Source organism: Triticum urartu, chromosome 6 (assembly GCF_003073215.2).
Source record: "Triticum urartu cultivar G1812 chromosome 6, Tu2.1, whole genome shotgun sequence".
NCBI classification, from domain to species: domain Eukaryota; kingdom Viridiplantae; phylum Streptophyta; class Magnoliopsida; order Poales; family Poaceae; genus Triticum; species Triticum urartu.
In genome coordinates this window covers 471,165,719-471,180,453 of record NC_053027.1, presented here as the reverse complement: position 1 = coordinate 471,180,453, position 14,735 = coordinate 471,165,719, and the positions used below count along the sequence as shown (strand labels likewise).

At 49.6% G+C, this 14,735-nt stretch overlaps 1 protein-coding gene across 1 annotated transcript in view; it reads left to right on the top strand.

Moving 5' to 3' along the window:
- Nucleotides 1-206: 206 nt before the first annotated feature.
- LOC125516854 (50S ribosomal protein L2, chloroplastic) overlaps nucleotides 207-14,735 on the top strand; it is a 16,273-nt gene continuing 1,744 nt past the window's right edge. Inside the window, exons 1-2 of the mRNA XM_048682146.1 lie at nucleotides 207-248; nucleotides 14,306-14,726. Coding sequence (XP_048538103.1) covers nucleotides 207-248; nucleotides 14,306-14,726 — 463 coding nt within the window. The remainder of the gene's footprint in view (nucleotides 249-14,305; nucleotides 14,727-14,735) is intronic.

Sequence of the window (14,735 nt, the reverse complement as noted above, 5' to 3'; positions counted from 1 at the left end):
GAAGCAGGACCTCGAGCGGACCGAGCAAGAGCTCGGCCTTGCCAAGCAGCGGCTCGAGGAGGAAGAAGGTAAGAAATACCTTGCAGAAAAAGTGTCTATAAAAAGGCTTTGATTGCAAAAAGAGTAACAGGATTGTACTGCTTATTGTAGGGGCCATGACTGAGGTGGCAACCCTTAAGCAGGCGCTGACTGCGGCCAAAAAGAAAATGGCCGCGGAGCGCACCGAGCGAGACAGACTTGGGGTTCAGGTCAGTGAGGTGCAGCAGGAGCTTCAGGCTCTCATGAAAAAACATGAGAGTTTGGAGCTTGAGTCCAAGACGCAAGCGTCCGAGCTCGTGGCTGCCCTTGAGACTGCCAAGTCTGCCAAGGCCGAAGCCCAAAAGGCCCTCCAAGAGTTGGAGGAGATGAAAAAGATAGCGGCGGGTAAGGCATTCTATATGCAAAGCAGACATATAAAAGTAAACTACTTGTTACTTACCCGAATCCGGAGCTCTCCAAGGGCATTCGCAGATCTTCCCCGCAGCGTATCCGATGCCCCCGCATTCTACCGAGCCGAGGAAGGCAGCTCGACGGAGAAGGTGTTCTGGTCTCAGTACGCTGAGGCCGGACACCCTGTGCCCTTGAGCGACCAGTTGAAGCAGCTGGTCGAGCTCCACAAGGCGGCCGAACAGGCCCTGAGGGGCTTCATAGTTCGGCTGTGGCCCGGAGAGGCCCTGCCTGGGAGCTACTTCAGGCTGGTGCGGCGACTGGTGGAGGCCTGTCCAAGGCTCGAGGTCGTCAAGCGCTCTTTCTGCATCCAAGGTGCCCGTAGGGCCCTTGCCCGTGCAAAGGTGCACTGGGGTAAGCTGGACGGTGAGAAGCTTGTGAGGGACGGGCCGCCGCTGGGGAAGGAGCATCGCAAGCCCGAGAACTATTACAAGGATGTTCTTGCTGGTGCCCGCCTTGTGGCGGATGAATGTACCAAGGATGTAATTTTCGAATGAACTCGCTCGTGTTATCCTGTGCGCTGAAAACTTGTTCATATGCGCTAAGCAATGCTTATTGAATTTAAAATATTACTTTCTGTGCGGCCGTTTATCAAAAATTGAGAGATGGCCAGTCGTCGGCTTCTGCCCCCGTGCCACTAGTGCTGGGGTGTTCGGGATAAACCTGAGCGCTCTTTTTCCCATAGTTGGGTCCTTCGAGGGAGGCGCTCAGCACAACGAACCAGGCAATCGGACTATAATGCTTGAACACTCTCACTTAGCCATAGAACTCTATAATTTTAAATTTCGGCGAAGCCCCTAGTTCGGAAGACCGAATTCGGGGCGCTATCCACGCCTTGGCCGGACAAATCCGGCTCCTCGCTCAAAGCGGCATGAGTCTTTAGGGACTCGAAAAACCTCTCAAACAGCGACCGGTCTCTCGCCACATCATGACAGTCAATTTTAGCTTTATCCACTGAGGTGCTTAACCCAGCTCAACCGGGGCACAATCGCAGTGGTTCTCCTAGTGCTACCTTAGCCGATATAGCGGAACGTAAGGCACCAAAACATAGGAGCCGGGCAAACCCAACTATTGACCCAAATCATGATTCGGAGCCGATGCATATAGTGCTATAAGTTTGGGGTGCCGCACTTGGGAAAGTGTACGGACTTCTCACGCCATTATGAGGGGTACCGAAGCCCCTGCCGTGTTTGCCGTACCATGGAAGCACCAATACCATATGCCGGAGAAGCTGAAGGGAGCTCGGCGGCGCTTCCGGTTGTGGAAGATATCGGCCTGCCGACAAGGCGCCAGGGAGGCCTGGGCCATGGTGAAGACCCGTTTTACGAAGTCTGACCCAAACCACATGGCCGAGGTCGGACCAGTGGGGCCTGACGGAAAGGAGATCCCTGTGAGCTTAGTATACGGCCAAGTAGAGTTGGCCGCGAAGTATTCCCAGCAGGACTGTAAATTAGACAGCCTGTTAGATGGTATAGAAGAGGAATACAATCAGTCAGAATGACTATGTAATTTTGAATTGACATGTGTAATGCCTTCTAGCCGGATTGTAGATCGTTTGTCTTTGCCGACCTTTTCGCTTCAACCTCGGGACCTGACGGTCCGGAGTGTGTCCGAATACACTAACGGTTATATAAGAACTGGGGTATGCGTGGAGACCAGACGTAGGGGTCATCAGTGCTTTATCAGACAAGTGCCCAACTAGTTATGTTATATTACATGGTTAGTAAGAAACATCTTCCAGAGAGAATAGTTCCGTTAAGGGTTCCTTTCGCTGGGAGGCATGCCCTAAAGTGCATGTCCGGACTGCGTGAAAAGACGCAGAAAAAAAGGCATCTGGGGGCACATAAAATGAGTAAAAAGATCATCTTTTATTTCACCGACCGAATATTCCCTTAAGAACGCTAACTTTCGGCTTCACCCAGTCTGAGGTACACATCCGGCTGACCCGGCAGTAACAATCGCAGAGGTGCTCCCTTTACCGCCTAGCCGAACAATCGGGAACGTAGGGGTAAGCACAGGAGCCAGGCAACACAGCTTGGCCAAAACTTAAGTCATATCGATGCATATAATGGTGAAGAAAAAGGTACATGCGGAAGTTTGACGCATGTGTTGGGCATGAAGCCCGTATAAATAAGCTTCTGTTAAAGAAGCCCCCAGGTTTAATGAGCGCGAGTGGCACGTCACTAGATGAGCCTTTAAGGGCTATAAAAGAAAAGAGGGGAAGGAGAGAAATGTAAGACAGAAAAATGCAAAAAAATGGACAGAGGAAGGAGACGAACACAGAGTCCGGCGCTAGGCATAGAATCTTCGGAGACGGGTGGCGTTCCACGGGTTCGGCTCGAGTCGGTTATCCGATGCATCTCGCAGGCGGTATGCCCCACCAGTCAGGACTTGGTCGATTATGAATGGACCTTCCCACTTGGGCTTGAGTTTGTCCTTTTTCTTATCCGACAGGCGTAGAACTAGTTCGCCGACGTTGTAATTTTTGGCCCGTACTTCTCTGCTTTGATATCTTCGGGCCTGCTGTTGATAAAATGCGGAACGGGCTTTTGCCACGTCACGCTCCTCCTCCAAGGCGTCCAAGTTGTCCTGCCGATCGAGATCGGCTTCTCTTTCTTCGTACATGCGCACTCTAGGTGAGTCATGAATTATGTCGCAGGGCAGAACTGCCTCTGCGCCGTGCACCATAAAAAATGGTGTGTATCCGGTGGTGCGATTTGGCGTGGTACGCAGCCCCCATAGTACGGAGTCGAGCTCCTCTACCCAGTGCGTGTTAGATTCCTTGAGGGACCGCACCAGTCTAGGTTTAATGCCGCTCATGATAAGACCATTTGCACGTTTGACCTGGCCGTTGGTTTGTGGGTGATAGACGGAAGCATAATCGAGCTTGATGCCCATGTTTTTGCACCAGAGTTTTACCTCATCGGCGGTAAAGTTTGTACCGTTATCGGTTATGATGCTGTGGGGGACGCCATAATGGTGTACAACCCCGGATATGAAGTCTATCACAGGTCGGTTTGAGCATTCCGTTCCCTTTTTCAAACTCCACTTCTTTTCATATAGCAATCCCTGATCAAAGAGAGAACAATATCCATTTCATCGGAGGCGGGACTGCATCGCGTTTTGCTCCGATGCGTGCCAGGACGTCCGCTGCTTGATTGTTTTCTCGGGCTATATGGTGAAACTCCAGCCCTTCGAACCGAGCTGACATTTTTAGGACGGCGTTGCGGTAAGCTGCCATTTTTGGGTCCTTGGCGTCGAAGTCTCCATTTATTTGGGATATCGCGAGGTTTGAATCCCCGCGTACCTCTAGGCGCTGGATACCCATGGATACTGCTATCCGGAGACCATGTAGGAGGGCCTCATATTCGGCTGCATTGTTGGAATCCATGTACATGATCTGGAGCACATATTGGACTGTGTCTCCTGTGGGGGATGTCAGGACGACGCCAGCCCCCAGTCCGGCCAACATTTTGGAGCCGTCGAAATGCATAATCCAGTTTGAATATGTGTCGTACTCTTTACGGAGCTCGGCCTTCGTCCATTCTGTGACGAAGTCGGCCAAAACTTGCGATTTAATAGCTCGCCGTGACTTATAGGTTATATCGAACAGGAGAAGCTCGATGGCCCATTTTGTAATCCGGCCCGTTGCATCGCGGTTTTTGATAATATCGTTGAGTGGTACTTCCGAGGCTACTGTTATGGAACACTCTTGAAAGTAGTGTCGTAGCTTCCGGGATGCCATGAATACCGCGTATGCAATCTTTTGATAATGCGGGTACCGTGATTTGCATGGAGTGAGGACAGTGGATACGTAGTAGACCGGCCTTTGAAGGGGGAATTTGTGTCCATCTGTTTCCTGCTCGACAACGAGCACTGTGCTGACAACTTGATGGGTTGCTGCAATGTACAAAATCATTGGTTCGCCGGTGTTCGGCGCGGCCAGGACTGGGTTTGTTGCCAATATGGCTTTTATTTCATCAAGTCCGGCCGTGGCGGCATCCGTCCACTCGAAGTGTTCGGTGCGCCGAAGGAGGCGATAGAGGGGTAGTGCCTTTTCTCCCAAGCGGGAGATGAAGCGGCTTAAAGCCGCCACGCATCCGGTTAATTTTTGTATTTGTTTAAGGTCCTTTGGGACATCCAATTGTGACAAAGCTTGGATCTTGGCTGGGTTTGCTTCAATTCCTCTACCGGATACAATGAAGCCCAAGAGCTTTCCGGCTGGAACGCCGAAGACGCATTTTTCTGGGTTGAGCTTGATGCCATATTTTCGGAGGTTATCGAATGTAAGCTTCAAGTCATTTACTAGGGATTCAACATGTCTTGATTTGACGACCACATCGTCCACATACGCCTCCACTGTTTTGCCGATCTGGTTTGCCAGACATGTCTGGATCATGCGCTGATATGTTGCGCCGGCATTTTTCAGCCCAAAGGGCATTGTGTTGAAGCAGAATGGGCCGTATGGTGTGATGAATGTTGTTGCAGCTTGGTCTGATTCTACCATCTTGATTTGATGGTAACCGGAGTATGCGTCGAGGAAACACAACGAGTCATGTCCTGCGATGGCATCGATTATTTGATCGATACGGGGGAGGGGGAAGGGATCCTTTGGGCAAGCCTTGTTAAGGTCTTTAAAATCGACACACAGGCGCCAGGATTTGTCCTTCTTTGGTACCATCACCAGGTTTGCTAGCCAGTCCGGATGTTTTATGTCTCTAATGAATCCGGCCTCCAATAGCTTGGCTAGCTCCTCTCCCATAGCCTGTCTCTTGGGTTCGGAAAAACGCCAAAGGGCTTGTTTGACAGGTTTGAATCCTTTTAGGATATTTAAGCTGTGTTCGGCCAGCCTGCATGGGATCCCTGGCATGTCTGAAGGGTGCCAGGCGAAAATGTCCCAGTTCTCTCATAGGAACTCTCGTAGTGCGGCGTCTACATCAGGGTTCAGTCGTGCCCCGATGGAAGCTGTTTTATTGGGGTCTGTTGGATGGACCTGGAATTTGACTATTTCATCAGCTGGCTTGAAGGATGTGGATTTGGATCTCTTGTCGAGTATCACATCATCCCTGTTAACCGTGGAGCGCAGCGTAGTCAGTTCCTCGGCCGCTAAGGCTTCGGATAGTGCCTCAAGGGCTAATGCGGCCGTCTTGTTTTCGGCGTGGAGTGCTATGTCCGGATCACTAGCTAGAGTGATAATTCCGTTCGGCCCGGGCATCTTAAGCTTCATGTACCCGTAATGGGGTATTTCTTGGAAGATTGTGAATGCTTCCCACCTTAGTAAGGCGTGATATCCGCTTTTGAACGGGGCCACCTGAAACGTGACTTCTTCGGACCTGTAATTATCCGCCGTGCCGAACACCACATCTAGTGTGATTTTTCCTGTGCAGCGCGCTTCCCGACTGGGGATTATTCCTCTAAAGGTTGTGCTGCTTCGCTCGACGCGGTTCCAGTCTATTTCCATTTTTTGAAGGGTTTCCTCATAAATGAGGTTCAGTCCGCTGCCTCCATCCATGAGCACCTTGGTGAGGCGAAAGCCGTCCACTATGGGACTGAGGACCAATGCGGCTGGTGCTCGGGCTGTTCGGAATCTAGGTTCATCACTTGCGTTGAAGGTAATGGCAGTGTCGCTCCATGGATGTATTGTTACAACTTGATAGACTTCGGCGAGGCTGTGGAGTGTTCTTTTTCGCACATTGTTTGATGCGAAAGTCTCGAAGACTGTGAGAACGGTACTGGTGTCCTTGGGCTGGCTTTCTGCGGCCTCCGGAATTAAGAGGTCCTCGCCGATTTTGGCCACCTGCCGGAGTATCCAACATGCTCTAAGGCTGTGAGTTGGTGTGGCGTCCTCTGTACTGTGAATTCTACAGGGTCCGTCAAGCCATCTTTCCAGTACGGTTCCATGCCCTGTAGAGGGTTTTGGCTTTTTGGTGTTTATCCCGGGTGTCCTGTGATAATGCACCCTCTTAGTTCGGACGGGATTACTATTCAAGGCCGGATTATCCCAAAAATTTATTTCGGTTTTCCAGGCGCTTTCCATCTCACAGTATTTTTGTACTATGGACGCCAAGTCAGCAAAGCGTGTGATATCACGACGACTTACGGCGTTAAGGATTCCCTTGTCCGTGCAATTACTGCAGAAAATTGAGATTGCATCTTCCTTGCGGCAATCCTTTATCCTGTTCATAACCAGGAGGAATCTGGCCCAGTAATGACGTACTATTTCTTCGGGCCTCTGCCTGATTTGGGAGAGATCGCTTATGATCGGGTGGGCGGGTGTCGTTGAATCTGAAACCTCACCCAATCCAAGATTCGGAGGCCGAAGAGTTTCCGAACTCTGAAGTTCGGATTCTTAGGTGTTGTCCAATGAATCTAGCCCGTTGCATGATCCTAAGCTCAGGTCTTGAGTTACATCCTCCCCTCCGCGGGTATCCGGCTTGGAGGGGTCGGGAATTCGGACGTAGCTAGTCCTTAAAATAGATGAAGGGTCGCCGCGCTGCGCCTCTACCACGGCAACGTGGTAGGTGACTTGGGGAGGGTTAATTTCTCTTAGATCGGGTTTAAGCCCAACCTAGTCATAATCCGTAGAGACCCCCAGGGCGGCGATGCGATCCAAGAGCTCGTTTACGGAAGAGAGCTCCATTGGATCTAGCTGCTCGACGAGCTCCGAGCTGACGTGTAGGTTGCTTTTGATGACCCGAGAGGTCACCGTCGGTGCAACAGCCGAACAGGCGGTCATGAGGAAACCACCTAGCTGGAGGGTTTGGCCGACAGCCAAGGCTCCCTTAGCAACGGCGCCGTCTTTAAAGACGGGAGAAGGCATCCTTCCTGATTGTGACGGCACAGAGGAACTCTCAATGAAAGCACCAATGTCGGTGTCAAAACCGGCGGATCTCAGGTAGGGGGTCCCGAACTGTGCGTCAAGGCCGGATGGTAACAGGAGACAAGGGACACGATGTTTACCCAGGTTCGGGCCCTCTCGATGGAGGTAATACCCTACTCCTGCTTGATTAATATTGATGATATGGGTAGTACAAGAGTAGATCTACCACGAGATCAAGGAGGCTAAACCCTAGAAGCTATCCTATGGTATGATTGTTGTGTATGGAGTTGATTGCCTACGGACTACAACCCTCCGGTTTATATAGACACTGGATAGGGTTAGGGTTACATAGAGTCGGTTACAATGGTAGGAGATCTTGAATATCCGCATCGCCAAGCTTGCCTTCTACGCCAAGGAAAGTCCCATCCGGACACGGGACGAAGTCTTCAATCTTGTATCTTCATAGTCCTGGAGTCCGGCTGAAGGTATAGTCCGGCTACCCGAACACCCCCTAATCCAGGACTCCCTCAGTAGCCCCCGAACCAGGCTTCAATGACGACGAGTCCGGCGCGCAGAATGTTCGGCATTGCAAGGCGGGTTCTTCTCCAAATCTTGTGTTCCTGTAGGAATAATGTCTGATTTTTGTAATGTAGTCCTTCTCGGCTTCCACGCCCAATAATGGCCGTCTTCCACGTGTCAAACGAATGCGAAAGGCCGGGGCGTTTTTACATCCACACCCCTAGCCGTATAAACGAGCCGCCTATTTAACGAGATGGGGATTTAGGTCCAAACCACATCTTCTCCTCTCCGCGAGTTATCATCAGAGCGCTTGCAGCAAAGGTCCATTCCAACATGACCAGCCGTCGCAGCTCCTCCCCTTGCCCCTCCGGTTCCAAACCCGGGGACTGGGAGAGTTGCACCATCCCGCATAGGGAGTTAGTGTCGCTTCAGGCCAAGGGATTTCTCCCTCAGGCATACATGGTCCCGGTCCGAGCCGGTCTCGCCACCTATAATGGCGGAAAACAAGCGGAGAGCACCCCCAATCCTTCTAAAGGAGAGCGGGTGTGCCTCGTCCCCTATCTAATGAGGGGACTGGGGTTTCCAATTCATCCATTTCTCCGCGGGCTTCTGGAGTTCTACGGCCTCCAGCTGCACAATCTCACGCCTGCATCCGTATTGCATATTGCGGGTTTTGTCGCCCTTTGCGAGCTATTTTTAGGCGTTGAGGCTCATTTCGTGCTGTGAAGAGGTTATTCTGCCTGGTCCCCCGTTCTCAAGAGGGGTCTATATATCAAGTGGGCGGAGCCGAAGTATGGCGCATCGCCGGGACCGGATACCTATCCGGAACCCCAAAGAAGGCGTCCGAGGACTGGCCTTCGGAATGGTTTTACATAGATGACGTCCCGCTGCCGGACCCTATCCGGGTCGGTCTCCTTGAGTTCAACAGTGCTCCATTAAAGAAACGCTTGAGCTGGCGTGCGCGGAGCTCTCAGAGAGAAAGCGACAGAGACGTCCTTTACCTGATGGGCCGGCTAAGACTGTTGGCTCATTCCGGACTAACCATGATTGGAGTCATGGCCGCGAGCATTATGCGGGGGGTGCAGCCGCTTCAATATAGAGGCCACCCCATGTGGGAGTTCAACGGGGAGGATGACACCACCCGTTATGGTCGTAAGGGGCCGGCCTCAGCTGCCGCTCTAGTAAAGATCTTATCCTCTTTGTACAAGGGAGAAGAGGAGGAATTCCTCCGCGTTAACCCGCAGGCCGGATTTACTATGCATGATCCTCCAAGTTGGGTAAGTGAACAATTGCGCTTGCCCGTTTGTTTTATACTCCCACGGTTAGATATGTAGTCTAACGACTTCAGTGCAGGAACTGCGACAGGAGGTAAAGGATATAAACAGCCGCCCTCCACAGCCCGAGGACCCAGAACGGTCCCTTGATCCGGACTCCGAAGAGGATCCGGACATATCGGTGGAGCTTATCGACGGGGTGTTCTATCAGCTAAGCAAGGACAATACCTTGGTAGCCATCACGGCTGATTACCCAGGGTTAATCCCGGCCTCCCAGGTGACAGAAACCGGAGTCTCATTCCCTTGAGAGAGATTCCACTCTCACGTATTCCGGTGTTTCTGACGACAACCGTGTTTTGTAGGGGAGATTTCCGAGGCAGGAGGCCGAACCTGCGGCGGCTAGCCAACGAGGGGCCGCAGGGCCCCGTGGGACAAAAAGGAATGCAATCCGGACTGAGACGCCGGCGCAAAGGTATAGCGCACCCTCTGTTTCCCTGGTGTTATTCTGTCAGGGCATATTAACGTTCGTGCTATCTTCAGAACGAAGAGACCTCGCCGGACTACATCCGGAGAGGTTGCCAATCGCGCCTCCACCAGCCAGGCTCCGATGTCTGGCCAGGAAGCGGAGGCGAGCACAAGGCGCGCACCGGACGCTCCTCCGATAGAGGATGCGGACAGGCTGTCTGCCACAAATTCTGAAGTGGAGAGTGCCATGAACCACAGGCGTCGCCGGACAATTCTATGCGACGCTTGTTTCTCCCAAGAGGCTTTTGATGCCTTTAATTCGGGAGATGCGTACCTCTGTGCCGCTCAAAATGGTTTAGCCAGAGCCACGGAGCAGTATGTAAAAGACATACGGGTAAGAAAATTTTGGTTAAATATATATGTATGCCAGTAGCCCCCGAGACTTGAAGCAGTTAGAGCAACTGATTTAAGGATCATTTAATATGCAGGTTCTTACAGAGAAGAATACCGTACTGTCCCAGGAGCTAGAAAAGTGCAAGGCCCAACTAGAGGCCGCACTAGCCGCAGCAGGGGAGCCTAAAGAGACCCCCTTAGGTAAGATACACTTCGAAAGATTAGTATTGTGCGGTGTGGGTGCAAATCTGACAAATCATATTGCAGATGGCGCCGGACTCGATCCGGACAAGCAACAACTCTTACGCCGGCTAAAGGCCAGTGAGAGTATGTTGACAAAGGTGAGGCGAGAGAAGAATGATCTTCAGGATGCCAACACCAAGCTGGACATCGAACTTAAAGATGTTCGTGGCCAGCTGTCGGACTCCACGAAGGAGAATCAGCGGCTTCGACGCGGCATTTTTAGTAAGTGCTTGAACGAACTTTGAAAAAAGAGTTCGGCGAGGAAGTCGACTAATAGAGTAATGTCTGTAGGTATGCTCATAGGTCGTCCTGCAGAGGAGATGCCCGGTTCTACGGGTGACCTTCTTCCCGAACTCTTGCAACTGCACGAGCGAATTCGGCAGGCGATGCGGGGTATTGCCCAAGCCTTATGGCCTGCCCACTCCGTGCCCGAGGGCCTTGGAGACCTTGCGGAGAAGCTGAAGGGAGCTCGGCGGTGCTTCTGGTTGTGGAAGATATCGGCCTGCCGACAAGGCGCTAGGGAGGCCTGGGCCATGGTGAAGACCCATTTTACGAAGTCTGACCCAAACCACATGGCCGAGGTCGGACCAGTGGGGCCTGACGGAAAGGAGATCCCTGTGAGCTTAGTATACGGCCAAGTAGAGTTGGCCGCGAAGTATTCCCAGCAGGACTGTAAATTAGACAGCCTGTTAGATGGTATAGAAGAGGAATACAATCAGTCAGAATGACTATGTAATTTTGAATTGACATGTGTAATGCCTTCTAGCCGAATTGTAGATCGTTTGTCTTTGCCGACCTTTTTGCTTCAACCTCGGGACCTGATGGTCCGGAGTGTGTCCGAATACCCTAATGGTTATATAAGAACCGGGGTATGCGTGGAGACCAGGCGTAGGGGTCATCAGTGCTTTATCAGACAAGTGCCCAACTAGTTATGTTATATTACATGGTTAGTAAGAAACATCTTCCAGAGAGAATAGTTCCGTTAAGGGTTCCTTTCGCTGGGAGGCATGCCCTAAAGTGCATGTCCGGACTGCGTGAAAAGACGCAGAAAAAAGGCATCTGGGGGCACATAAAAGGAGTAAAAAGATCATCTTTTATTTCACCGACCGAATATTCCCTTAAGAACGCTAGCTTTCGGCTTCACCCAGTCTGAGGTACAACATCCGGCTGACCCAGCAGTAACAATCGCAGAGGTGCTCCATTTACCACCTAACCGAACAATCGGGAACGTAGGGGTAAGCACAGGAGCCAGGCAACCCAGCTTGGCCAAAACTTAAGTCATATCAATGCATATAATGGTGAAGAAAAAGGTACATGCGGAAGTTTGACGCATGTGTTGGGCGTGAAGCCCGTATAAATAAGCTTCTGTTAAAGAAGCCCCCAGGTTTAATGAGCGCGAGTAGCGCGTCACTAGATGAGCCTTTAAGGGCTATAAAAGAGAAGAGGGGAAGGAGAGAAATGTAAGACAGAAAAATGCAAAAAATGGACAGAGGAAGGAGACGAACACAGAGTACGGCGCTAGGCATAGAATCTTCGGAGACGGGTAGCGTTCCACGGGTTCGGCTCGAGTCGGTTATCCGACGCATCTCGCAGGCGGTACGCCCCGCCAGTCAGGACTTGGTCAATTATGAATGGACCTTCCCACTTGGGCTTGAGTTTGTCCTTTTTTCTTATCCGGCAGGCGTAGAACTAGTTCGCCAACATTGTAATTTTTGGCCCGTACTTCTCTGCTTTGATATCTTCTGGCCTGCTGTTGATAAAATGCGGAACGGGCTTTTGCCACGTCACGCTCCTCCTCCAGGGCGTCCAAGTTGTCCTGCCGATCGAGCTCGGCTTCTCTTTCTTCGTACATGCGCACTCTAGGTGAGTCATGAATTATGTCGCAGGGCAGAACTGCCTCTGCGCCGTACACCATAAAAAATGGTGTGTATCCGGTGGTGCGATTTGGCGTGGTCCACAGCCCCCATAGTATGGAGTCGAGCTCCTCTACCCAATGCGTGTTAGATTCCTTGAGGGACCACACTAGTCTGGGTTTAATGCCGCTCATAATAAGACCATTTGCACGTTCGACCTGGCCGTTGGTTTGTGGGTGATAGACGGAAGCATAATCGAGCTTGATGCCCATGTTTTTGCACCAGAGTTTTACCTCATCGGCGGTAAAGTTTGTACCGTTATCGGTTATGATGCTGTGGGGGACGCCATAACGGTGTACAACCCCGGATATGAAGTCTATCACAGGTCGTTTGAGCATTCCGTTCCCTTTTTCAAACTCCACTTCTTTTCATATAGCAATCCCTGATCAAAGAGAGAACAATATCCATTTCAAAACATTTCTAACAGATTCCTTAGTTCGGACCGACGAAGTAATGTCACTCGACTATTATCAACCTGACTGCAATCTTTTTCTGTCGGTAAGGATTGCACCAGAGCACCTTCTACTTCTAATAGGCCATGAACTATAGATAGAGAAGAATCATTCTGAGCGAGTACATAAGAAGCGATCCACTTTTTTTCATCGGTTCCAGGGGAAGACCAAAGATCTTGCGCGGCAGGTCCGCCAGAAAAACTCAAAAGAGAAAGAAGTCTCGTTAATCTCTTCATGCTCGTTCCAAGTTCGAAGTACCTTTTGGCCAAAGAAAAACCCGCTTCCTGACACGATTGCCTCTTTATCTTTATATAGATAGATTCTATGGGGTTATTACTTAGTAAGTCTATTTTGTACAAGAGCCCCTCCTATCTGATAGAAAAGGGTCCCATGATCCCGAGCCGATCTTACCTTGGCTCGCAAACCCCAAGTTTGTCTATGAAGAGCTAATCTAATTGTATTTTTTTCTAGAATGGATTTCTTATGTGGAATACTAATGGATAGGGCTTCGTTGCTAAGTGCTACAAGATCTAGTGCACTGGAACTCGTGGTTATGGACCCGAATCCTTTAGTATGGAACATTGTCTTTTCCAAGTAAAAACCCCTAGTATATGAAAGAATGAAAAGGTGCTTTCGTTCTTGTGGAATAAGAAGCCCTCGTACCTTAATGAAAGGAAAATCGTAATTTTTCGTTAGGTATTTGACCAAATAGGATCGTCCAGTTCCTACAGAACCTATCACTAAAATACCCGATAGGGCTAAGCGGAACGAAAAGGGTTTTCCATGAGATGGTAAATGAAAACGATTAGTCCCACACGAGGTTTGGGAATAAGTGATTGTCTGATAATGAGCAAGGAATATACGTCTTTCTGCTAAAGAGGATCTATTAAACTCATAATTCATTAGATCCTTGTTATCAATGCCAACTAGGTATCATAAGTAAATGGATCCGGTTGTTCAATCCTTTGATAACCAAGGTCATTCTTTGCTAAAGAGAAATGATCACTATGAGTCAGACTCAATAGAATTGGATCCATTCCAAATAGCGAGAATTAGGATTCTTGATCCCTCTCAATCTCTCTTTCAATTCGAGGATCCAGAGAGGTGTTTTCATAGTCATCTCCGAATATTTGCCATCTCGGAATATTTTCGATTTCATTTTTCTATGATATGTCTTTCTATATGAAAATTGGTTATTTACGATGTACGATGATCCCTGTTAAGCATCCATGGCTGAATGGTTAAAGCGCCCAACTCATAATTGGTAAATTTGCGGGTTCAATTCCTGCTGGATGCACACGAACGGGAACATTCCATAAGTCTATTGGAACTGGCTCTCTATCCATGGAATCTCATCCATCATCCATACATAACGAATTGGTATGGTATATTCATACCATAACATAAGAACAATAAGAACTCGAATTCTTATCGATACTGGAACTCAGAGCATAGGAGGGAAAGTCGATTTATGGATGGAATCAAATACGCAGTATTTACAGAAAAAAGTCTTCGTTTATTGGGAAAGAATCAATATACTTTTAATGTCGAATCGGGATTCACTAAGACAGAAATAAAGCATTGGGTCGAACTCTTCTTTGGTGTTAAGGTGGTAGCTGTGAATAGCCATCGACTACCTGGAAAAGGTAGAAGAATAGGACCTATTCTGGGCCATACAATGCATTACAGACGTATGATCATTACCCTTCAACCGGGTTATTCTATTCCACTTCTAGATAGAGAAAAAAACTAAAGAGAATACTTAATAATACGCCGAAACATTTATACAAAACACCTATCCCGAGCACACGCAAGGGAACCGTAGACAGGCAAGTGAAATCCAATCCACGAAATAATTTGATCCATGGACGGCACCGTTGTGGTAAAGGTCGTAATTCCAGAGGAATCATTACCGCAAGGCATAGAGGGGGAGGTCATAAGCGCCTATACCGTAAAATAGATTTTCGACGGAATCAAAAAGACATATCTGGTAGAATCGTAACCATAGAATACGACCCTAATCGAAATGCATACATTTGTCTCATACACTATGGGGATGGTGAGAAGAGATATATTTTACATCCCAGAGGGGCTATAATTGGAGATACTATTGTTTCTGGTACAAAAGTTCCTATATCAATGGGAAATGCCCTACCTTTGAGTGCGGTTT